Source organism: Drosophila tropicalis, unplaced genomic scaffold (assembly GCF_018151085.1).
Source record: "Drosophila tropicalis isolate 14030-0801.00 unplaced genomic scaffold, ASM1815108v1 contig_878, whole genome shotgun sequence".
Classification (NCBI taxonomy): Eukaryota; Metazoa; Arthropoda; class Insecta; order Diptera; family Drosophilidae; genus Drosophila; species Drosophila tropicalis.
The window spans coordinates 12,352,688-12,379,312 of NW_027173374.1; the positions used below are offsets into that span (position 1 = coordinate 12,352,688).

The window sequence follows — 26,625 nt, forward strand, 5'->3', positions numbered from 1 at the left end:
ATTACAGGTGATGCTAGCAATGCCAGCATAGGAAGTGGCGAAGGCACCGGCGAGGAGGATGATGATGCGAGCGGCAAAAAGAACCAAAAGAAACGTGGCATTTTCCCAAAAGTAGCAACAAACATATTGAGAGCGTGGCTGTTTCAGCACTTAACGGTAAGTAACTAACATCTAACTAAACTAACTAACCAATGAACCAATGGCAGCCATTGCCAGTCACACACACACGTCAGAGATCTTATCGGGATTCTCGGACCAGTTACATGCAACTGGCCAAAAAATAAAAACAACAAAATGTTAGCCCCACCCATGGAGACACCTCGTTTGCTTTATGTGGGCTTGATAAGAGACCTCGACTTGCTTGTTGTATTTGTTTTTGTATATGATTTTGTTTTGTTTTTGCCAAGTTTTGATAAGATTATCGAAATGAGCTCTCCAATGAATGGCCTCTGATCAGACTAAGCAGCCAGAGAGAGAGAGAAAGAGAGGGAGGGGCAGTGGAACAAATAACCATGAATTGAGGCGCCAGGAAAACGTTGATTTCTATTGATATCCAAGTTGAGGTCTTTAATGATGTCATTTCCACCCATTGGCCAAGTGAACCAATTTAACCCCATACATGAAAAGGAAAATCTCTGGCAATTTCCACTTGTATACATATATATTTGGTTATTTTTCCTGTCGTTGAATACATTTCGGTCATCGCTTCCAATTAGATTTCCATTTTGGGCCATTCAAAGTGCTTAGATAAATGGCTAGAAGAGATACTAAAAACAAATTGCCAAAGCCGAGATGAAAAAACTATTCCAAACCTAAACTGCAGTTCAAACTTTTTCAACCAACCATAACGGAAGTCCCAGCCAAAGCCGGATGTTGGACAAATAAACAGATTTGTTATGCGCCACTTTATGTTAAGCAGAAGGATGTTCGCCGGTAAAAAGGGCCAGTCAAAGGGATAGATAATAGACATAGATGTCCTGTTCGTTGAAGGTAAAAGGGTTGCCAAAAACGACCAAGAAAAGAAAAAAGCAAAACAAAGCAATAAGACTTTATGTGCCTGGTCAACAACTGGTCAAGATGAAGTTGCTGGTGGTGGATGCTGCCGCTGCGTATGTAAAATGATAAAAATCTTAATGGAATTGTGTGTTTGTGTGTGTGCCGAATGCGACCACCAAATGACCACCAAAAGTCCAAGCAAACAAAATCGGAAATTAAAGTTAAAGGGAAATGCGTTTGTTTGTGTACATCGAGTTTTATCTGCTCCTGCAGGCAGGAGGTTAGAGAGTTTTTAAAATATCTGGCCAAACTCCTCCCACTCCTAATGCTGCCACCCTGTTTCCCACCACCATCCACAAACCCTGCGACTCCGCGCTGACATTGATGAATTGCCGTTTAAATCAGCGCATCACTCATGTTTACCCAGAGGCAACGTCTCCGGATCTTCGTCTCGTCTTTCACAGAGCCCGCCGGAGGCTAGGCTCAGTTTCTGCCTGCATATCCTTGACTGATTTTGTTGTTTTTCTTTTGGCCTAAGCTTAATGCCATTAACAGTTTTAGAACGCATTAGGAAAATTGTTTTCTCTCTTTTTTTTTCTGTGTGTTTCGGCAGCAGCCACACTTTAATTTCGTATTCAAAAGACTTCGATTTTAGATAATGCAATGTTTGCCAATTTGATTTATTGCCCAAGGCATTTGAGCCATCAACTGACGGGGGTCTTCAATTGTTGAATTTCAACTGAAGGCAGCCATGACGGATATACGTCGGCAATGGCGACGATGACGACGGCGACGTCGACGACGACGATGATGACTTCAATGTTGGTGCTAATGAAGTGCATGGAACTGAGTCTTGGGGCTGGGTTAAGCGCACTGGCTGGCCAACCAAAAAACAAAAGCCAGACTGGCAACAACAGCAACCACAACGAGGGCAATGCAATGCTTGGTTGATTGTTAGCCGACTGCCTGCTTGTTGTTGGAGTTGCCATAATTATGGCAGGCGCGCAAATATTTTGTTTACATTTGGCGCGCATTTCAGACAGCCAACAGCAGCAACTAAGAGAGAAATGAAAAAAGTTTCATTTCGCGTGCTCCGCCTACTCGAAATACCAGCCAGCAAAATATACACATGAGTCCATATGCCTCAGGTCTGTTCCCATTCCCGTTCCCATTTCCCATTTCATTCGCCATTCCCCTTGGTGTGTGTGCAATTTTCTTCCGGCTGGCGTCGTCAACGTCGTCGTCTGTGTTTGGGCCTACAAATTTTGCGCGTTGCCTTGGTTAAAAAATACATCCCCTTTTTAGCCCCCGTGACAACACAAGACCGAAAAACAAGGGAAAAGAAATGAGGCTAGCAATGCGCGAAATATTAAACCCTGGCAAAATGGTCAAAGTAGGTGGAGAGCTCAGTCGGAGGGAAAGAGTTGCGGCGCTTAGGAATTTGTTTCGCCATCACGAAGTTCAAATGCTCTGCCTAGTTAGTTAGTCTTCAATGAAAGTTAATCAATGAGTTTGAAGTCAGTTTAATGACCTCTGCTTATTATAATATTGTAGTCATAAGCTAGTGCATCTGATTAGTGTAGGGGAGAACTCTTTATGACTTAATGACCTCGCTTTTGCCGCCCTTTTTGTGTGAGTGAGTTGAGTGACTTGGGAGGCGACTGTGGCATATTATTTTCTGCTCTATTCTTGAGGACGACAAGCAACAACATTGCGATTAGTGCAACATTCCTCAGCCCACTCCCACCACGTCGCTTTTGGTGCTCACCTTATGACTATGGCTATATCTTGCTCGGGCAAAGAGAGTCAAAACACTCATTTGGCTTTGTTTAGACATGTAGTGCAACTGGAAAAAATCTTCATAATGGCCACCAGAGGCCGTCGCCTCTTTGTTGAAAATGCAATTTTCACATTGCGCCGCCGCTGACTGCAATTTGCAGTGCATGTTGTTGTTGTTGTTGTTGTTGCTGTTGCTGTTGCTGGTGTTGCTTGTTTCACAAATGGCGTCGCATTTGGCGTTGTTAATGGCGGCGGAATCGTTGAGGTCTTCTCCTCCTTCACTCAGTCTCTCACTCCCCATCCTTGGCTTTTGTACGTGGTGCATTACCAGCGACTTCTTGGGCTTGTTGTGCCATGTGTCACGGCGTTGCAGTCATGTTGACATCATTGGTGGAAAGAGTGGGGTGGGTTGGGTGTAGGGGACATCGTATGGACTATCCCCAAGCCTGTGCCTATGCCTACCGCCTGCCAGGCACTTGTCAGCGCCAGGGGGAAGTGGCTGGAGGTAAGAAGAAGATCCACCCGTGTCCATGTGTGTGTGTGTGTGATGATTGTTTTAAATTCATTTGCCAAGTTTAAATAAACACACAACACTGGCGAAAAGTGGAGCGAGTTAAACACACACACACACACACACATGTCTTGGGAGTGAGAGACAACGACAGAAATCAGAGACGTAAGGGGGGTGGTGCAGAAGACTAAGACAAAGTCAAGGGGGCTGGGCAACATGGCAAAAAGCAACTTAAAGGCGTGACAGTAATTAATTATTTTGTCGTATGGTAAATTAATAAACCAAATGGACTTTGTTTCACTTGACATGTTTGCCATCGCTTGGTTAAATTTTAGTATCTTGTGTTATGTCGATGTGTATTCGTGTGTGTATTCGTGTGTGTGTGTGTGTTTGTGCTAGTGCAAAATGCATAATTGCTTTCATTAGTCTAATTGGTAAAGTTGAAAGAAAAACGCTTAGAGCTCTGCCGCATGCACTTGGAATAGGCGTTAAAATGAATTCCGAATCTCTGTGCAGATTTCTCATATGTCAATGAACTTGGAGAAGTGAGACTAAAAAAGAGAGAAGAGACCTGCAAATTATGCATCCATGTATATTAAATTTAAAGTTATTTGCCTTAAATCAATAGACCACCTCTTCTCCGCTCTTCTTGCCTCAGTCTCTTGTCTAGATGTGCGCCACAAAGTATGCAATAAATTTCATTTTAATTTACCTGCATGTAATTTATGCCTTTTGACTTCTTGAACGAACATTTTATAAGCAGAGCAACATGAGGTGCAGCATTGGCATTAGAATCAGCCCGAAGCCGAAAGGATCATGAGCATAAGCATGAGTCTAAGAATGGGGCTGAGGAAGCGACAGCAACATGGCCATTGGCATGTCCATTGTATTTACATGGTTTCTACGTTTATTTGTCAATACGCAAATTTCATATAGTTTTCTCTCCTCGTCTTCCAAGGGATGACCTTAGGTGCGGGTGTGGCTAAGGATAGAATGGACTTGCCTGGCTTGGCCTGGTCAGGACAGCAAAACAAATATTGCTGTCGGGTCGGACAACAACAACAACGAAAACAACAAGAACAAGTAAAATTTATTAAACACAAACAATAAGGCAAATGCATTTAAGGAGCTGACAAACTGGGTGTGGCTTCGTGTGTGTGTGTGTGTGTGTGTGAGTGCGTGAGGTCCTGGACAAGGACAAGGCAAACTAAATTGCATTACACTGAGACTGTACAGACTGACATGGACAAGGATGTGAATATATATATAGAGTGGATGTAGATGTGCAGCATTGCACATTTCGATTGGAATTACTTGGACATTGTGTGCAGCAGCAGCAGCAGCAGTTTGGATATATATTGAATAAATTGCATATACTTGAATGTGAATATATATAGAGAGACAATATATATTAAGGTGGAATGCTTATATACTTAACCCCACACCCCGCACTGGAAAACATGAAGACAAGACATGACAACGGTAAATTTTCAAAAAGCAAATTGCATTTGCAGACAATTGTTCAATCCACACACACACACACAGCTAGCTTTCGGTTTAGGTATCCCCTTCTAAGATCCTCTGAAAACGCCCACAGCTGCCGGAAATGTTTGCGGCATGCCAAGGGTTAAGCAAACGAAAACGAAATAAAAAAAGGATTCAATTGTAAAATCAGAGAATCCAAAACAATGGCAAAAGATTGACAGGCATTTCCGTGGCCAGGTGACTGTTTGGAACGCCCTCGCGCAATCACCTTTCCTTTCTCCTCCGCTCCTCCTCCCCCACCTCCTCCTCCTCGTGTATGTTGTGTTGCTCCTGTACACCACATTAATAAATAAATAAACTAAACTTTTGTTTAAGATCAAAATCAGCTTTAGGAAATCATTGAGTCAACACAAAACAAACAACGACAACAACCAAGTAAATAGAAAATTGTAATAAGCGCCAGTCGAGCCAAGCCGATTAGATTAGCGAAAGAGAGAAATAGTGTTAGAATGATGTAGTGTGGTACCAGTAGGGGGATGGAGGCGAGGGTTCCCTCTTCTAGTTACCCCTACTCCAGGCCACTTTCACTCTTGAAATACATATTTGGTAAATGTTTTGTTTTTTGGTTTTTGTTTTTGTTTTTGGGGCGGACTGTTTGCACACTGACGCCACTGTGGCGGCGAGCCAGTTGCAAGATTTATGGGGGAACCAACACAATGTCTCGTCATAGTCATAGCCATTGCCTTTGGCCTGGGCTGTGTGACTGTGGATTGTTTGTTTGCCCATTTGGCGCTAGACACGCGGCGTTGCAACCCAAAAAATTGAGGACACATTTTTTGAGTGGCACGGCCACTCGCCACTGATAAGGAGCCGGACGGGAATGCACTCCATGAACCAACATGAACTGATAAGCAAAAGACCAACAAAAATGTCAATTTTCCTATAGTTAGCCATTGCAAGAAGCATTTCAAGTGCACAACACAACATTCGGTGACAGGTTTTCATTTACTCTCTCTCTGTGTCTCTCTGTGTGTGTGTGTTGGCAATGATTGATCGATGAAATGTTCTGGGGGGCTACCCGATAGACAGATTGTAAATTTTGTGCACTGTCAGAGGAGAGAAGTCAGTCCATCAGGTGGGCGCAAGTGGAAACGGAGTTATATTTAATTAACCATTGATTTCACATTATTCGTTCTGTTTCTGTTTTTGCAGCATCCCTACCCATCCGAAGACCAGAAGAAACAATTGGCCCAGGACACGGGTCTGACGATACTGCAGGTTAATAATTGGTAAGTTCAAAACGAAATCAACATCATTAACCTATCTGATAAGCAAATGCAAAGCCATCAGTTTTAAAAGTTTATGGGATCAAGAATCACAGAAACATGAGCCGAAGTTCAAATACCCTTACCTGAGCTGAGTTAAAAGCTCTTTAGAAGTTTGCAATAATTCATTTTGAAACACTTTTTCATTAGTCCGCCTAAGCCACTGCAGTCAGTCAGCAGACTTTATTTGGTAGATAGAGTATCTAGGCAGACAAAGTCAAGCTGCCAGTGGGATAAAAATTATGAACCTTGTTAGGTGTAGGCAACAAACTAGAAGGCAGATAGACACATAGACAGACAGATAGTCACAAAGTCAAATCCTAGGCATAAGAACTCAAATTTTACACATTATGCGTCAGGCGGCTGAGCTTGACACTTTTGTAGCCCCATTGAAGAGGGGGGAGGGGAGGAAGGAAAAAGAGTTCAAACCAAAGTCCGGACTACACAGGCAAAGAGTCGGGGGTGTCCATGGTAAAGGCTGAAAGCAAGTTAAAAGCGTTGCTGAATCTTTTATGCAGTTTGGCTTCGTGTCTGGGGCCATGGAATGCTTTTAAGCTGGGGACAGGCCATAATAAAGTCTAGCGAAAAATGTGTGAGAGCACCACTAGATGGCAGCCGGGCAGTCAGAGCGCTGAGTAAGGTTTTGCAGGAGGAGTATTTTCTCCCCTACACTAGGGCAGCGGGCACTCAGCTCAATTAAATTGAATTTCGCGCTCACTGAAGCACACTGCAAATTAACAAATAGTATGGAAGGACCGACCCCTAAGAACGAAGAGCGAAGACCACCCCTGCCCATTTCGCTTAGGCACGCAACACTGCGTAAAAGGAAGACGAAGACGAGGAGGGCGGAAGGGCGGTGAAGACAGCAAAGACGAGAGAGAGAGAGAAGTAAGCAAGAAAAGAAAAAGAAACCTTTGCAGAAAATAGCAAAATAAAATGTTGACACTTTTGGTTATTTATGGGCCTGGGCCAGGACGACACCTTAGCCGCCAGCATACTCCTCTAATCCATGGGGAATAGCCAATGGGCTTTTCCTACTCTAAATGTGTATTTATTTTCCGCAATTTGAGGCACAAAAAAGAAGTAAAAGAAAACAAAAACATGCTCTCAGCATTAGAAGCAATTCAAATGACCAAACACATAGCAGTCAGATTCAGAGTTGGACTCTGACTCGGACTTGGACTTGGACACTTGGAGGAGGAAAAGTCCATTAACACCCAATAAGATGGGGACAAACCGGAGAGCAAACTTGTTGTAATCGAAAAAGTTTCGGTTCTTGTAGCCAAGTTTTAAATATTAACGCTTAGTTACAGCTGCAGAAGAGAAAAGTTATAATTATGCCGTAAGTACATAAATAACACGGCAAATGTGACTTTTTCTTTATAAATCAGCTCGACTCTCAGTTTTCGGTGCGGGGGCGGTTCACTTAGGGTCCATCAGGGTTAAAGCCAACTCTGGTTAGTCTGTTTTTAGCCAATCAAGCGCACTAACAACATCATCGAGTGCATGGCCAGAAAGAGATGAGGGGCCAGGGGGCAAATCGATTTCCAGCTTCATCTTCAGAAGCAAACGGAATCAAAAACTCACTCTCTCAATGGCAACGGGAACTCAATTCCATTTTTGTCGTTTTGATAAACGATTTCAGGGCGTTGCAACAATTTCCGCCCGTTAAATGAGTAAAATGACTCAAAATCCAAACCGAAGGAGATGAAATGAACTGCAAATTGAAAAAAAAAACAGAACAGACAGACGTTCAGCCAGTCAACAGGCAGGCAGTCAGGCAGGAGTATATCTCTGATTTTGGGAAGCAGTGCATTAACCTTCCTGTTAACTGGTCAAAAGTTGTTTTTTTTTTTTGGCTAATGCCGAGTATCTCTACACTGTTTTCTTTAGTTTTTCTGCTTCTTCTCTCTCCCTCTCCCTCTCTGGATTTTATGTCAACCCATGCGGTTAACATTGTCAGAGGTAGAGTAGTGACTGTCACTTCGATGGCGGCTTTTTGCTTTAATCATTTTTTTTCGTTTTTGTTTTTGCTGCTGTAGTTGATCCTTTAGCGGATCAACAAGCCAAGCAACGCCAGCAGCAACTGCTTATTATTTCTTATTGCATTTATTAAACGACAATCATAACCAAAGTCGGCATGGGCCCATTCGCCATTGATCTCCCGGCATGGACTCTGTAGGGCATCAGCAAAAAGTGTGACTCTGGCGGAGATTTGGTTTAGTTTATGGCTAAGTTGCCCACATAAAGTGCCCACAAGAAGCAGCAAATCCGTTTCATTTCATAAATAATTCATAGATTGCGTCTTTTGCTTTTTCGCTCGAATCATTCCTGTTTTTAATTAAACATTTGCCACTAACAAAAACCCATCTCTTTCTTCTTCTCCTGCAGGTTCATCAATGCGAGGCGAAGAATTGTACAGCCGATGATCGATCAGTCAAATCGTGCAGGTAATTATCACTTGACCCTCCCAATAAAATAACCATAACTAGGAAATGGCGCAGATGAAATGTTCGCAAAATTGTCTGTGCGACCTTTTTTTCTAATTTCTAACGCAATTTCTAATTATGTGCATTTTGTTTCTCTGTCTCTCTCTCTCTCTCTCTTTCATTTGTGCCATGCAACAATTCAACAGTTTATACACCGCATCCAGGTCCCTCCGGTTATGGTCATGATGCCATGGGCTATATGATGGACAGTCAGGCGCATATGATGCATCGTCCGCCGGGTGATCCTGGCTTCCATCAAGGCTATCCCCATTACCCGCCAGCTGAATACTATGGCCAGCATTTGTAATGCAACGCATCCGATGAGAGGGGAGCAACAGCAACAGCAGCAACAATAACAAGAACAACAACAACAACAACTGTGGATGCAACAGAGTTAGATGCTGAGCAGCAGGCCAAAATCATAGCTTAAATTTCCTACTAACCCCACGCCCATTCAAAGGGGCATAGAACCAGCTAGCATACCGAGTGGCAATATCAGTCAAGTAAATAGTAAAAACAAAACTCTGCGAAAATCAGCTGAAACCGATGGAGAATTGTAGTGAAAATCTTTTGGAAATTGATATTAGCGAGAAAAGTAAAAATAACAACAAAAAGGCAGCAGCAGCAACAACAGCAACAACAACCACAACAGCAGCAACAACAACAACAATTTTAAAGAAACTATTTGTGTATACCTTAAACAAAAACAAAAAAAAAAAAAAACAAAAAAAATGAACATAAATAACAAAATGGAAAAAGATATTTATGCATAAACAAAATGAAACGCTTAGCTATAAGTTAAATAAACAAAATAAAACAGAGCAGAAAACACACACACACATACACACTACACACACACACACACACACACACTCACATAGCAGCAACAACAACAGCAACCAACGTATACATATATAAATATAACAATTTGAAATGCAAATTTTCTTTCACTTTCAAGTTGAATGCAACAAAACGAACATTTTTTAAAGCATGAATTTAGGCGCAAAACCCCAAAACGAAAAAAACCAAAACCTTAACAGAAAACAGAAATTTAAGCCAGATATTTTGGTCCTTTAAGCCAAACCAAAAAGCAACAAACGATTTGAACTTTAATATAAACGTTTTCTTTTTGAATTAGATTTTATTTTTGAATTTAGCTAAAAAGAAAGATAAAACTGAAAAATGCCCCGCCCACACAGCCCTGAGCAGTTTAAATGAACTGCCTCAAAATTGTTTTAATTTTGAACAAAACGATGAAATTCTTTGCTAATTAGTTTTAGTTGAAACCCTTTTTTTATTTTATAATTACAAGTTTAATAACAAGTCAGTTATCTGTTTTCATTAAATATATGTATGTATGTATGTATATGTAATTGTACATATAAACAAATCAGCAAATAACTATGAGTAATATATACATATATATATATATATAGACGATAAAACCATACTACTTATAATCAACATACATTTAGATGATTTTATATTAAATAAATTCAATTGTTTTCTAATTTTACGCAAAACTTACGAACGAAGGAAGAAAAAAAAGAACAGCAAAGATTATTACACAAGAGAGATGGAATTGATTATTAAATTTCGACAAATTCAAATTCAATTTTTTTGTAACATTCAATTCAATTATTGAATACTTCAGTTTCTGTGTGTGGTTTTTTGTAGTATTATTATTATTTTCATGGACCGATTTGATTGAAATGCAAAAAACTAACAAAAACAAAAACAAAAACACAAAACAAATGAAAGAAAATGGTGGAAAAAAATGCATAATAAATGTATGGAGGAATAAGATATAATGCATAAATATTAAATATGTATACGTAAATATATAAATAATAATAAATTATGATTACAATTAAATTTATGACTTTATTTATGTATTTTAATTTGTATCTTGTATGCGTTATATTTAGTTAACTATTATTATGATTATTATTATTATATTATCGCCTATTATTATTAAACTTACTTAATTAATGATTTAAATTGAACTAATTAAAATTAGAGAAAACTACTGAGCAAAAGAAGAAGCGATGATTATGATTTATTGACAAAACAAATTACAAATGAAATGAAATTATTGAGAAAAAGAACGGAATAATAATTATAATAAAACAATTACAAATTTGTGTTTTTATTTTTTGGTTCACTGGAAAAACTACTCCAAGAGAATTTTTCCAACCCTTTCCTTTGGTTTTCCTTAGTTTTGTTTACTGTTGAATCCGATTTAAGCCTTATTTGCTAAACGAACTGAAATTCATTGAATTTAAATTGTTTAAAGAGAGAAAAAAAAAGAAAAAATTGTAACGAATATACGTAAATGAAGAGGGCAACAAATTTGAAATTTAAATATTGTATTTAATTTGAAAATAGACTCGTTGTATGTATTAATGTGTGTGTGCGTGTGTGTGGAAAAGTGAGTACCTATTTTAATGCGAAAAGTTTAAAACATTAACTAAACTTTTTAGCCAACTAACATGGAATGAAACTTGAGCTTCTTTTCAATATATTGATTTTGCAGACACAAAGAATCAAACCACATTGCATCTTCTTAACTTCTTATTAAACCTACACTCGAAACAATCACTCAAAATGTATACGAACTTCTCTAAGAATCAGAAAAACCAAGAAGAAATGTAAAATTATGTGAATATTTTGCACATCAACTACGAAAAAAACAAAATAAAATTATTTACAAGAAATTTGCTAACACTTTGGGACAACCAAAAAAAGAAAGGATAACAAAACCCAAAAACCAATAAAACGAAATTTAAATTTCAACAATTTCGCATATATATACAGAACTATACGATATACGAGATCGCATGCATCGCTAGTAATAAATATATTTAGATTATATTATACATAGTAGTTAATTAATGAATTAATTAATCCACACACAAGAAGAAATTGACTTGAGCAACGTTTAAACGCAAATTGTACAGAACGCCTTAAAAACCGAAACCGAAAATGAAATTGAACATTGAAACGGAATGAATGATGTATACGAGTCTATATACAGAACATAAACTATAGTTATATACATACAGATACATATATAAACATAAATGATATGAGAAGTAAATTTTAAAGCAAGTCTTAATACTTGATGCATGTATGTTTATGGCTTAAGCAAAACAAGGAACCAAGAGCAGAGCACAGAAAGCGATTAACTAACCAAAATACTAACTAAGCAACACATTTGAATGCTAATCGTCGAGAAAGAAAACTAAGAGAACTAGATGAGATTTTAACTTCTATATCCTTGCATTTAAATCATTCAGAACTTCATCGTAGACAATTTCACAGGGATAGACTCTTTTCAAGGCAAGGATATGCTGAATTTCATTCGATTTCCCACAACTTTCTCGACAATAACTGAATCGGACCAGTGAGATTAAACATTTTAAATGGCTTGTAAATTGAAAATCGGCTAATTGTATTAAAGCAGCAAAAAATATACATAAAAGTAGATGGCAAACAAGACGAGCTAATCCAATCAGAGGAGCCCATTCGAATTTGAGTGCCATTTGCATGTGGCAAGGTGGTGAGCGCCATATTCGAATGCTGGCAATGCTGTTTTGTGGCAGTGTTGATTAACAACATTACAAGAATTAAGGATAACGAATGCTTTTTTATGTTTTAACACTTTCGTTTGTGTCGGAATTTAAATTAAAATGTGATTTTTCTCGAAACTTTAATGTATACGCCGTAAATAATTAACATATGATTAATAAGATTAACATTTAAATTACAATTATTATTACGATTATTGCAATTACATTATGAATATTGTACATTTTTCTCTGACTAAGTAAAAGTTCGCCCATTGAAAATACATTTTGTATATAGCGCAAATAGATTTGCATAAATCGTATACATACATATGTATATGTACATATATACTATATCGTATGGGTACATCTATATAAACTAATCTATTGAATATGAAATATAAATCTAATCTAATGTTAGTTGATAATGAAAAAGCGGAGCAAAAGCAACCCTGAGCATAGACTAAAATTGCACAAACAATTTATACAGAACTTACCCACGCGACAAGAGCATCAAGTAAACCAAAAAGATACCCTAAAAAGGAGTAAAATGCTAAAGAGAGAGCGAGCGAAAGAAAGAGAGCGAGCGAACACAAGGGCGAGCGAGCGAGCAAGCTATATGATCACAGAAGGATCAATCTTGAAATACACAATGGAAACAGAAGAAGAAGATTAATATAAATAAATGAATTCATTTGAAATAAATTAAATAAATGTTTGTGCGTGTAAAAATTAACTTTAACTAAAATTGCTAGTTTTAAACAAAAAAAACCAAAAACAAAATGTCAGAATGAATTAAATATAAAAAATATGAATATATATAAATATAAAACAAACAAAAAGTATCATTAAATTAATTAACTAATTGAAAAAGCTTCTCTGTAAAGAAATAAAAAATTTAAAAGAAAAAAAACTGAAGTAAAAAATGATCAACAATGGGAAATTCTGATATGAAAGATAGAACAAAACAACAACAACAACAACAAAATATGAGAAAATATTGAACATAATTTTCAATTGTAATAAATTATGAAATAAAAAATTATGAAAAACAAATAAAAAAAATAAACCTCAGTCTTTCTTTTATCCACTTTCCCCAAAGGCATAAAATTGAGTAATGGAGTAAAAGTGTTGGAAAGTTTCGTTTATGTCAAGTTTTTAGCTCTCTGGTTTCATTTAATTGGCGATTTGTTATGCCCTTTCGTTTATCCACTATATAATTTCGCCCACATTCGTGAAAAATCCCCCCAAAAAAAGAATGGAAAATGACTGACATCTGACATGGGTTCAGAGCTCGCAATTTGCCAAACTGTCAGCTGGTCAACTGTATGCTGGACCCTAAGTGACCCGCTTTTGACCAAGGGTTAGAGCCAGGACCCGCTATACATTGCGTGCCTTACTAGTAAGTATCTCACTCGTTTTTGGCCCAATCCAGAATGTAGGCAATAATTGAACTATAATTGCCTGGAATTTTCGTATATAGCACGCTTCATCTGTTTCTGTTGGGTGAGTTTCCGTGACCAGGTCGAGTCAAAGGCGGTGTGTGAAAAGTGCACCATCCATATGTCTCTCTCTCTCTCAATCGTATGGCACATAGATAGTTAGTGGCTAACAGCTGCATAGATTGCCACGGACGGAAGAGACAGTCTCTGCTCAGTAGTGGCCAAGAAATTCAATTAATATTAATTAGCCAAGGTGGCGAGCTCATGCTGTTGCACACACACACACACAAGCACACACGCACTCTTTTTCACACACACAAACACACACTAATAAATGGAGTTTTAATCATTTTCCAAGTGTGAAAATTAGTTGCGTTTAAGTTGCCTATAATTAGTGGCCAGTCCGAGAGACAAGACATACCCGCCTCATTTGTGACACCTCCGCCCTCTATTCCTGCCACCCCCGCTCCCGTTGGCATCATCAACAGTCGACTGACTGTCGGCAGCTGTAATTACTTTTACGAGCTGTTTACAGCTGCTCCGAGTGGTCATTATGTGGCATTCCAAAAAGAGAAACAAAAAAATTATATACAAGAAAATTCTTTGCTGTCAATTTATGCAAATTTCTTATTTCCCCCCAAAACAAAGACCAACCAAAATAAAAACTTTTCCCACTCACTGTCCACCTACACACAAAGTTCGTATATGCGTGTGTGTGTGTGTGTGTAATCCCTCGTCCTTGTCTTCCTTCTGGCATGTTGTTGTTTCTTCTCTTTTTTTTTTTGAAAACTTTAATTTATTTTCATTGCGCATTTTGATGCTCGTAATTCCCTCGTTATTGTTGCCCTTTGTCGCCGCTTACCTCTCCCCCCCTTAGACGAGATCTCTGCTCCAGTTGTTGTTGTTGTTGTTGTTGGCATAATGTCACGCCTGGTGTTCCTGGTGGCATCATTACTTTTGCCCATTGTTGTTGCTCTCGTTTTGCATATGAATATGATTTGAGTGAGAGACAGAGACAGAGAGAGAGAGACAAAAGCCGCAATGTCTCGCCCTCCCAACCCTTGGATTGCTCCCTGCCCCATGCCACTTGCCCTTTTTTTCTCTGTTGTGGTGGTGGTTGTTATTTTAATTTCCTATGTATCTTTCTTTCCCATTTTTTTCGACTCCACTTTTATAATTTCAAAACAGATTAATGTTGCGCATATGTGACACCATTTTATGCGACGGGTTTATCTCTTTTATGGCATCATCATCATCATCATCCACATCGTCGGCTAGGCAAGTGTAGGCTTTGGCTTCACCTCTTGCATTCGCCGGGGGTTCAGAACGAAAGGACTTAAGTGGGATCAGTAGAGGCATTGGGTCAGATCAAAGCAGGTGCAAGCCCATTATGAGGCATAACCATAAAGGAAAAGGGAAACTCAATCTCTATTCGGGGTGTTGTTAACTTCTGCCCAGATCAATAGGCGACTTGAAAGTATTTAGTTTTACATAACAAAACTTACCCTCAAACATTTAGATAAACCAGCATAGAAATGTCATATTTGCTCTGAAACAGAAGAAACATCATTAAATCCTTTTGAAATGACAAGGAAAAAGGAGAATTGCATCAGTTCTGTCCTTGGTGCATTAGAGTCCCTAAGAACTTGAAGTTGAAAGAGGCCAAAGCGTCTTCAAACAACTTATTGAAATCTAAATTCTTGAGATTGAGGATTTCTACTCTATATTTTGTGTTTCTTAAACTTTAAGTAATTCCATTTGGTAATCCTTAATTCAGCCTAGATCTGCATATCCTTTGTGAAAGTGAAATTGAAGTCCTAACTCAATAAACTTTCTTTCTCTCTTTTTAGCCAATTTGGGATTCATTTGAATACAGCTCATCCGTCCATTGTCTTTTGGCTGTAATGTGATTTCCTCAGTATATCCATTACCATTTCATTCATGTATCTAGTCATTCGTTCATTTACTCATTCAATTCATTTATTCATTCATTCATTCAGCAAAACAGCCTCAAGCTTTCAACTCCTGGGTCCGAAACTCATTAATGCACTTTGCATAATCGCAAAATCATTCAGAGTCTGATATGGCGAGGACAAACAATAGGCTATATACTTGGGGATGTGGGTGGGGGTGCTTGTGTGTGTGTGTGTGTGTGTGTGTGTGTGGGTGCTGTGAATTGAAATGTTTTCGGATAATTTAAATGACTTAAATTATGTAAATTGTCTCAGCAGACAATGACAACCGAAAGAAGAGAAGAGAAAAAGAATACGTTCCAAGCGAACGATGCACATTATTTGCTTGAGGCAAGTTCAGGGGAAAGAAGACGCTCAGACAATGCTCTAAAGTCACTCGCAGTCGTGGGCCTGCTCTATATACATACATGCACACATACATAGATAGATTCACTTACAAATTTAATTAAACTCAATTGAAAGTAACACCAGGGCCGTTGCCACGTCTCGCCGACAGCTCCAGGCGGACCACTGTGTGGCGGACAATCCGAAAAACTTTGTTTTGACAATTGATTCAATGAAATATTTAGTGCACTGGACGACGCTTGCTCGTTGAATGCTGGTCGCGGGATACCAAACCGGAGGCTGTTGGCCGCGTGGGCAGATGTCTGACAGCTTCAATATGTCATGACGTTGACTTTTGTCTCGATTAGCTTTACACTTTCATGTCGCGTGTAGCAATTGTTCCACATACAGAGAAACATACAGAGAGCACGAGAATGTCGGCGGCATTCCTGGCATAATTTTTGATATAGCCTCAGCTAGATATAGCACAAACGAATCAGCTATGTGATAGATACATATGTATATATAACTGTAGAGATCTGTATATGTATATATCAGTGTTGATGTCTCTGTCTACATTTACATAATTGAATTTGTTTGCTTGATTGTCGAGCTGTCGATGCCCAGGCCAGAGTCAAACGAAACCAAACCAGGCCTAGGCAACCATCCCGGACTTGAATCTGTAATCCGTGCGGGAGGCATCAACATCAACATCAACATCGGCATCGGCATCGCCATCAGCATCAGCATCAACATTGACAATTGCTAGTTCCGGTCGTTTGCAGTTTGAAGTGCCATTGATGCGCCTGAATCCCAGCCCATCAGCCAGCCCTCATGGCAAAAATCAACGCAATTTGTCAATAAAAATGTAACTCGAACAGATTGTGAAGTGTGCGAATGTGCTCGAAACAATCGGCATCGGCGGGCATAAATTATAGTCCATATATATAGATAGATATCTGTGTATCTGTGTATGTGTGTGTGTGTGGTATATTGTCGGTCTGCTGCTGCGGGCTTGTTATTACATTTCTTTCTTCTTTTTTATATATGTTTTGTGGTATTCCTCCTACTCCTACTTGACTTTAATGCGTATAATGATTTCCAATGCAGATTAAATGATCAGATTATGGTATACTTGAGAAATCAGAGAAGTGAGCAGAACGGTTAAGATTCGTTGGGGAAAAAAGTGAGTGTGTTTGGGTGCTTGAAGTGTTGCCCTGCGGGCAGACGAATTGATTGCATAAAATGAGTTAGATAGTCAATGGAAAGGCACCAATTCCATTTCAGTTTCATTTTAGTCTCCAAAATTTGTTCGTAGCATACTTTTGGGAACTGCTTTGAAGTAATTAAAGCAACTTGGTTAGGGAATGTCAATTAATAACTCTCCCTTGAATGAATTTAGTCAGATTTTTGTGACTTTTGATGGAAAACAAAGTCAAGAACTGTCCCAAAGACATCTTTCCACTTAACTTTAACTGCATTTGGCTCAAATGAAGACTATTTAATCTAGACATTATTAATTTACATATAACTTTTACTTGAAATCTTTTCAATTGCGTTGCCTAAAGAAATTTAATTAATGTTAAATTCACTTCAATGAGTTTTCAACTTAAATGCAATTTAATTTGCATTAACCATTAGTAGATAGATGCTCGCTCTCCCTCTCTCTTTCCCCCTTTCTCTCTCTTTATCTCTCTCTTTTTCTTTGCATATATTATTAGCAATCAATTTTAATGCATTTAACTGCAATCAAAAATGGGTTTTCTTCTTCTACTTTACACACACACACACACGAAATCGTTCAATCTGAAATTTATACAAAACATGTCAGTTGATGCCACGCCCACTCAACGCCCAACTGTCTGTTTTGTCTGCCAAAAGATGGAAAAATACTTGTGTATCGAAAAGTAAAACATGAGACGAGAAACTTTTCCACAGGCTATCTGCATTTTGTATTGCAGATACTTTTAGGATATATCTATCACACACACACACACACACACACACACACATAGACACACATACTTGTATAGAATTTATATTAGAAAGTTAAGAAAATGTTGCAGTTGCAAATACAAGAAATTTTACAACAATTGCCAAATGTCTGTGGCCAAAAATTTTGCGCATGTCAACAAATTTGTTGGCTGGTTTTGCTGTTAGTTGGTTATATTGTTATATTGCTGCTCAATATTATAAAAGTCACAACAATAATTTCTTAAAATCCAAGCATATTTTTGCCTGGCCCAAAGACAGAGATGCTAGATAGAGACAGAGATATATATACATATAGAGACACATTGGTTGGGAGTATGAGATTGAGAGTCGAGAATGCAGTTGCTGCATTTTATTTTATACTTCCTTCCGCTTTTGCCTTCAAGACGAACTTTGCACAATTTGCCCCCTTCACTTCTCATTGTTTTCTTGCTCCCTCAATCTTTGTGTTGTCTTCAACCCACTTAAATACACACACACCCACACACACAGCCACACACACACGAGCATAGATATAAAGATTTTTTGGTGGGGTTGTTTATATATCCGCACTTAATGCTTAATTCAGTTACAGCTGCTGCTCTGCTCTGTTCTGCTTTGCCCTGACATTGTCGCTGCTCTCTTGTTATACCCTTTACACATTGAATTGAATGGCATATTTGGAACTACTAAACGGGGACTAAAGTTGTCTATATAAATCGAATAATCAGTTTTTCCAGGGGAATGAAATCCGAAAACGTTGACAATGAAGCATCCAACTCCAAGTCTCATACATGACACGACAAGAAACGAGAAAAGAACTGGACTTTGAGTCATCTTCTTCTCTAAAGAAGTTTATTGAGTTCACTTGGCTCACTGGGTATTTCGAATTCGATGTCGTTGTTTATATGGAATTTATGTTGCTGTTGTTTTTCGTACAGTGACTCCGTTGCTACCATTGACAATGACATCATCATTATTGCGTGCTCAGCTCCGGCAGCATCATCAGCATCAGCTTCCAGAATCCAGCATCCAGCATCCAGCATCAGTTTCCTTGTTTGCTATACTCCTGCTGAGGATGCTGGTGGCGCTGGTTGTCTTTGTCGTTGTTGCTGCTGTCGTTGCCGTAGTTCTTGCCTGTCACATCTTTGTTATATTTTTGCGCAGAATAAATGAAGTAAAGTAATATTATTGCACTTAGACCGCATTAACTTGTACGTGGCAATCTGTGCTTGCTAGTGGGAGAGCGGGGGTAAAGTGATGGGGGTGATGGTCTTGGGTTTTAGTTTTCGAAATTTAAGTGCCAAGGATTTTCTACGAAATTAGCCAAAAGAAATGGCTAAAAGGAGATGACAGAGCTCGGTGATAATAAAACCATAATCAAGTATACGTACGTACATTGCAGTCAACCTCCCCTAGTTTCAATTTAACCCCACCTCCGCCCACCAACCATGCCCCCCTCACTCTCTCCCTCTCCTTCTCTCACTAGTATAGAGAGGACCAACAACACACAGTTAACAATGGAAAATTGCTGTTGACATGATTTTGCACTTTCGCATCGACTGCATTCGGCAATTAGATTTGTCTCTGTTTCTCCCTCTCTCTCAGTCATTTGCTATCTCTCTTTCTCTTGTGAATTCTCAGTGCTGCTGATGCTGCTGCTGCTGCTGTTGGTTCGTGTTTTTGCAGCCATTTCCAAAAGTGCAACGTTGCATTTTGTTGCCCGTTACCCATTGCCATTGCGTAATGTGTGGCTGTCAATTTGTTTGAATTATATCCTTACCGTTCCCCATACCACCACCACCACCAGCACCACCAGCACCACCACCACCACCCGATTTGAGTCGGCAAAACGGAAAACGCTTTTAATAAACTCAGGGCACCCACTGCCAACGGGCATTGGGATACCTCCACTCCCTCTTGGCTTTGCACCATCCTGTTCCCGTCTAGGTGTCATTTATGCAACAGTTTGTGTTTTATGACACACCAAGACAAACCCGAGGCTCAAGCTTTGACCATTTTAGCCAGCTTTCGGTGGGCTGGTCACTTTTGCAGGCCATAAAACAAAAATATAATTATGACGAAGGTTTTGTTTTGTGTGCGAAATACTTCAAATGGACGTGGCACACTATTCGAAGGTAGAAACGTTTGCCCAGTTCGGAGGTAGAAACACTTTTGGTCTTCAAGTGCGGCTTTAAGTCTTAATAAATAAATATATATGAAGCGTCAGTCGTTTTTAGTCGTAAAACGGCATAGCTATATAAGGATAAGCCAATATGAATACTTGGGTACTTGCATATATCAGGCATATCCGACCAAGATAATGCCCTAAAAGGTAACCCCTGAGAGCTACAATCGATGATTCCTTCTCAATGACTATTGAGCAAGTTGTCTCTGAAAAAGTGTCTTTTAGGACTTTTCTCTCAAATCTTGAACCCAAATACCTTATAGGGACTGTGTAGGGAACTGTATTGAAAAACCTATTGTTATGGGTTATGTCGAAAAAGCAGCAAAACTCTCATAAAAACCGCAAATTGAAAGCAGTCGACGCAACGAGAGTTGCAACAGAGACCAGCAACCGACAACAGGAACAGAAGTGCCGCTACGAACTGCTAGGATTGCCAGTGTCAGGGCGCTGACAGACAGAGAGACACAAAGAGAAAGAGAGAGAGAGAGACACAGTTGGACTCCGGTTGACCAAGTGCAGCGCTGTGCGAACTGACTGGCCATATCCATTTGGTGGGTGGACACCACTTTAATTAGCCTGCGTTCGAGGTTGCATTGAAAATGCCGACTGAACAACGATGAGATAGATAGATGGATGGTCGGATGGATGGACAATTGGTTGGACAACTGGACGATGTCGGCTAGATGGATGGATGGATGGATGAACCGAACGAACGAAATGCAATGAAACGGACCAACGAACCAACGAATGAATGAATGAATAAATTCTTGAGTGGTTTGAAGTGAGCCAATGATGATTTGTTTTGTTCATGTTCTTCTTTCTTTAGGTCTTATGGGTGGAGAGGGGGCTGTGGCTGAGGCTGTTCCTCTGATTGCAGTTGTTACTTTGCTCCTGCTTTTGGCGCTTAATTAATTTTTACAACAATTTTTCACATTTGGGTCCCTGAATGGAACCAACAAAAACTAAAATGAGAGCAGAGAAAAAGGCAAACGAAAATGTTTTGCTCAATGAAAAGTGCCAAAAGTAATTAATTTCATGCGAAATGCAACGAAGCATCACTGAAATCTTTCCTATATTACAATGTATACATATGTGATTGTTGTTGTTGTTGCTGCTGGCATATTGGCAACCATGTTGTATGTGTGTTTTTGTCATTTGCTGCTGCTGCTGTTGCCGCATGTGGCGTGGAATTACTCATGCAAGGCAGAACAAGTCGATTTCTTCGCCATATTTTCCGTTTTGTTTTCTCGTTCCTGTCTTTTTTTCGGTTGATAATTGCTTTAATTTTCTATTAATAAGCCACAACAAGAACGATATAGGGGCAAGCGGAGGCAAAAGGGACGAGTGTGACGAAGGAAGCTGCTAACAATTAGCCGCTGTGTTGCATACAACTTATGACACGGCAAGGGCAGAGGGGGAATAGGGGAATAGGGCCAGACTTCTGTCAGATTTCACTTGAAATTACAACGCGACGACAGCAGCAACGGCAACACCAACAGGAGCAGGAGCGATGGCAATGTTAGGTTCCTTTATGACAACAACAAGAGCAACAACAAACATGGCGACAGTTGCCAGTTGTGGCAATTAATAATTTTTCGCCCTGATCACATACGCAATTAATTATGGGGGCTAGGAGGCATTTTTTGGTTTTCTTTCTTTTTTGTAGTTTGAATGCGGCAAACTGTCATGGGTTGCAATTTCATTGAGCCGCTTGCCACAAAAATAGACAATGAATATGGCAAATATGACAGTGTGTGTGTGTGTGAGTGTGCTAGTGTGTGTGTCTGGCGACCGACCATTTTCATTCATTTTCCAATTAATTGAAGCACGCGCGTTACTTTCACTTCCCATTTTCATGGTTGGGATTCGCTTTCGCTTTCATGCCGGGACTTGGGTATGGGCTTGGGGCGTGCCTGGCTTAATGGCACTTGAAAATCAAATTGGTAAAAGCAATTAAATGACGCCCCAAGGACACATTACAACAACAACAGCAACAACAAGAATGAAAGAAAAGGCAGACACCCCACACACACACACACACACACACACACACACACGGTCACATGATTGCCTATAAAAAAGAAATTCTAATTATAATTTAACGCAAATTTGCTGTCTGTGCCATCGACAACCTTTTACGTGTGTGTGTGTGTGCGTGTGTTTGTGTGTGTGCTTCTGCCCGACTGCTTTATTTTTGCTTTAAAAATGATGCCACAGGCTGGCCGAAATTTTTGCACCAACCACCCCTCGAAAAGAAAGAAAAAAGAGAACACTCCTGGCCCTGTTGCCCCTGTTGCGCGACGATGGCGATGACGACGACCGCTGATGCTTTTGTTGGCTCAGTCCTAAAACAGTTGCCGCACAATGCGCCCGTCAATTGCAGGCCCCAGCTCATAACACTGCAGCTGACAGGTTTCGTTCGTCTCTGTGAGGATTCCAGCCAAATCCCACCCAATAAACCCAACCAACCAACCAACCGAACCACCCACTTAAGCAGAGCAGAACATTCAGTCCAATGTCTGCTCGATTCCATTCACTCCTCGGCAAACTTATTCATTTTTACTCTTGAATTTCAAAGTCGCGACATTTTCATAAATGCTCCGCAACGCAAATTGGTTCCATAGCCATCGTTTTGCTTCATCTCCTGCCCCAAACTGCTCCTGCCCTCGTCCTTTCGGCATTATTATTGTCGTCTACTCCGTTTTATTGGCGGCGGTTTAGTCGCATAAATCTGTGAGACGCCATTTTGTCTTATTTATTAAAATTAAAATGCATATTTTGCTCTTCGTTCTTCGTGTACAGGATTCTCATTTCCATCTCTGTTCGCTTCATGTATGAGAAGTTTTTGTTTCAACTTTTAGTCCATTAAACTTTGGCATCATCAAAATTATTAAGGGAACTGCCTTTTAATGGGGCACTTTCATGGGTATATCAGCATTTTCCTGTATTAAGTTCCATTTGCAGGTGCTTCGGGGGTATCATCCATTCGCCACTCAAACATTCTGGATTACCGCATTCAGGATCTTTGACTTCTCTTACTCACACACTTACTTACTTATGTTTAAACATGTGAATCGGAGAATTTATGCATGCCGACAATTCGGATAGAGTAAGGAGCAAATATCTTAGCTATGCTAGGATGTAGTGTATTAAATTATAGCACACACCGAAGGTCATGAATTCCTATTTTCTCATTTAACATATTGCTTTTTATACTTTCTGAGCCGCACACAAGAAAGCGACTCTGGCAACAACAAATAAATGAAAATTGTCTAAAAGCAGAGTGAGAGAGAGAAGGCCAAAAAAAAAAAAATAAACTAAACTCGCAAATTCGCATTTTTGTCGAGCACGCAGCAGCCCCGACACCCGAAAGAAACCTCAATTCAACTCACAGTCTCCCTCGAAACCCAACCACCCAACTCATACCAATTTCATCTCATTCCTTTAGCTTACCCCAAACAACAAGCAACAACAACGTGAAAGGAAAAAAGGCAACTAAATAAGCGACAGAGAGAAAGGAAGAGAGAGAGAGAGGGATCGAGCGAGAAAGCAAACAAAAAAACGCAAAAAGTAGCGAAAAAAATAAGAGAAATTGTATAAATTGAAGTCCTTTCGGACCATATATCACTTTACTTGACAGAGCAATTCCCTTATCTTTGAGAAATCCTGTCGACTGGAAAGTGCGCAAGGACGCGACGAGCAGGCAACGCTATTGGATGTATAAAGGAGGACCGAGGACGGCAGATGGAGGTGAAAGGAGCGGACCAGAACGACAACTGCGGGCCATGATGCTGGCTGCTGGCTGCTGCCCGACTGCGAGGAGGACCTGACGACGGCAAAGCTGCTAAGCTTGAGTTTAGCAAAACCCACAATGTTGAAGGCAAATGGAAAATGGCTCAACAATTCGAGAAGGATGGAGGGATGGGTGGGGCAGTGTACTGGGAGGGCAATGCTAGGCTAGGCTAGGCTAGGGCGTGTGCTAGTCAAAGGCGTGGCAAAGCTTAAGATGACAGCGAGCGCGGTTTATTTGAATTTCTTATTATGGCGAATACCCAGAAGTAGAAGCAAAATCAGGAAAACCAAGCAGCAGGCACAGGCAGCAAGGACTAACAGGCGGCTGCTATTTTTTAATTTTCCAGCTTTTCCTATGGGGTGAAAATCCTTTCAGGCACAAGGGTCGCTCGCTGGCTTGGTTGCTTGCTTATGGGCGGATTCAATTAGAGCACCTTTTTATGCAAATTTCTGCCGGTAAAAGTTCAATAATTGGCGATGTTCTACAAGTCAAATCAATGCCGTCAGGTAACAGCCCACCCACACAAGCCATCCTACAAACCATCCCAACCCATTCCATATCATCTTGGCATCCTTTCGGCCGCGGTACCTTTATCTCGGGCTTTCTTTTTCGTTTCGCTTTGCGGCATAATTCAAAATGAAAGACAGCTCCGACGACTGGTTCTGCCATCTTGGGGTTGCTTGGGAATTAGTTTTCTAACCTGGGGGCTCGTAGCTGATAATTAAAAATGCAATTTTTTATACGTATAAGATGAGAAATAATAAAGAAAAACCCTCTTCACAGCGATGGGAGGCGGAGATGGAGAAAGCACTGGCGGAGGTGGAGTTAAAGGCAACTCAAGACAATGACGACGGCATCTTCTGCGCATCTGACGCATAAACCAAAACGCATAATGTCGCCCCTGGGACCAAGTCAACCCTTTGATGGGTCCAGACCAATCCACAGCAACAACAAAACAAAACAACTTCATTCCGGATGGACAGGGGTGGTGTGGATTTTGCATTATCCTGTTGCCTATAATGCAACTGGCAAAGCATCTTACCTTCTTCTTCCTCTTCTTATTGTACCGCAAAATCTTAATGGCAATTTGAGCTGATTTTCAATGTTACAACTGGGAGTTGAATGTCTCCTTGCCCATGCATGCCAGCCGCCTGCCAACTCTTTATCAAGCCATTATGTGGACCAAAACCAAGTCGAGCTGATTGAGCCATCGATAAGTTTTGCCGTTATGTGGTTATGTGGCCGACTCTCTCTCGGCCAGGTGGGAGCGGACGAACGTTTAGCAAAGGCAAACAAATTCATGCTCTACTACCTGGCAGTTTCCCACACATTTGTTGAGAAAACTTTTCGACAACCTTTGCGGTTGGCTTTATTTTAATGAGGCGTTAATTAATTGCCCCTCTTGCGCGTTTTGACACGGCTCGAGCGACCGACAGACCGACCGACCAACCAACCAAGTGCGCGGGTCCACGGCAAAACCAAAAAAGATTTATTGTTCTTTGCCACTTTTTTTGTTTTTCATTTTTGCTGCTGCTGTTGTTGTTGTCTCAGTTTTCGCTGTCTTTGGGAAAGTGTTTATTAAATTATTAAATTTGACATAATTGGAATTTATGTGGCAAAAAATATTCATTTGAGTAACAACTGTGTGCCACATTTCATAAACGAATTGCATTCGAGTAACTGAATATCTGAAAATATTATGATAAAAATATTAACAAAACAAACTTTCTCATAAAACGGATCTAAGAGATGTGGATTTGGTCTAATTTGTATTGGTTCCTGTGGAAAATTATGAATAGTTTTCTTAGTCAATAAGTGTCTCAGTGCCGGATTAAGCCAGCGCGGGGCCTGAACCAATCAAAAATTAGTTTTCGGGGTCGTAATGCAAAGATAGAAATTAAAGAAAACGATTCGCAAAGTGGATGGTTTTTTTCACCATAAATTTTTGGTTATCTCGACTTTCTTTAGACTATATTTTCGCCAATTTCCAACCGATTTCAAAAAGGTTTATATTAAATGAATCAGAATTAAGTATATTTTAAAATGACATCAAATACTTCGATATATAAAAAATTAAAATTTTTTTCGATTTTTCAAAAAAATCATGATGTATACATCACAATTTTTTGCGAAAATTGTCAAAAAATTTAGTTTGCAAGATTTTAATGCAGATTGAAAGACATTATTCTAACTTGAAAATAAAGACAAGAATTTTTGAAATATTCCAAAAATTTACTAAATTAGAGCTTGGTGAAAATTACGATTTTTGAGTTAGTTTGCTGTTCATTCGAACATTTTGTCTCGCTTAAAGGGATAACTGGAATGATAATTAGCTTAAGTAGCATCGATTTCAATATCAAACTTATAAGCATTAAAATGAGATATTACTTTTGAAAATCGGTTATCATTTGGCTATGGTACAGTTACCCAAAGTTATGAGTTTTTAGGAATTTTGCAGAATTTGTTAAATTTTCTAATTTTCTAATTTGTAATGGTTTTGGTTGAAAATTATGAATAGTTTTCTTAGTCAATAAGTGTCTCAGTGCCGGATTAAGCCAGCGCGGGGCCTGAACCAATCAAAAATTAGTTTTCGGGGTCGTAATGCAAAGATAGAAATTAAAGAAAAGGATTCGCAAAGTGGATGGTTTTTTTCACCATAAATTTTTGGTTATCTCGACTTTCTTTAGACTATATTTTCGCCAATTTCCAACCGATTTCAAAAAGGTTTATATTAAATGAATCAGAATTAAGTATATTTTAAAATGACATCAAATACTTCG

General features: G+C 39.5%; 1 protein-coding gene and 1 long non-coding RNA gene across 3 annotated transcripts in view; one reads left to right on the forward strand and one right to left on the reverse strand.

The window, feature by feature from the left end:
* Positions 1-10,624, forward strand: part of hth (homothorax) — a 111,341-nt gene extending 100,717 nt beyond the window's left edge. Inside the window, exons 11-14 of one of the 2 annotated variants that reach the window (XM_068301987.1) lie at positions 8-156; positions 5,984-6,060; positions 8,488-8,546; positions 8,732-10,624. In XM_068301987.1, the coding sequence (XP_068158088.1) occupies positions 8-156; positions 5,984-6,060; positions 8,488-8,546; positions 8,732-8,892 (446 nt within the window). In that variant the 3' untranslated portion in view covers positions 8,893-10,624. The remainder of the gene's footprint in view (positions 1-7; positions 157-5,983; positions 6,061-8,487; positions 8,547-8,731) is intronic. The other variant, XM_068301988.1, reaches the window with a different exon arrangement.
* The window catches only part of LOC137585949 (uncharacterized), a 174,698-nt gene that overhangs the window by 87,949 nt on the left and 60,124 nt on the right, over positions 1-26,625 (reverse strand). Inside the window, exon 2 of the long non-coding RNA XR_011033651.1 lies at positions 15,102-15,145. This is a non-coding gene — a long non-coding RNA (uncharacterized lncRNA). The remainder of the gene's footprint in view (positions 1-15,101; positions 15,146-26,625) is intronic.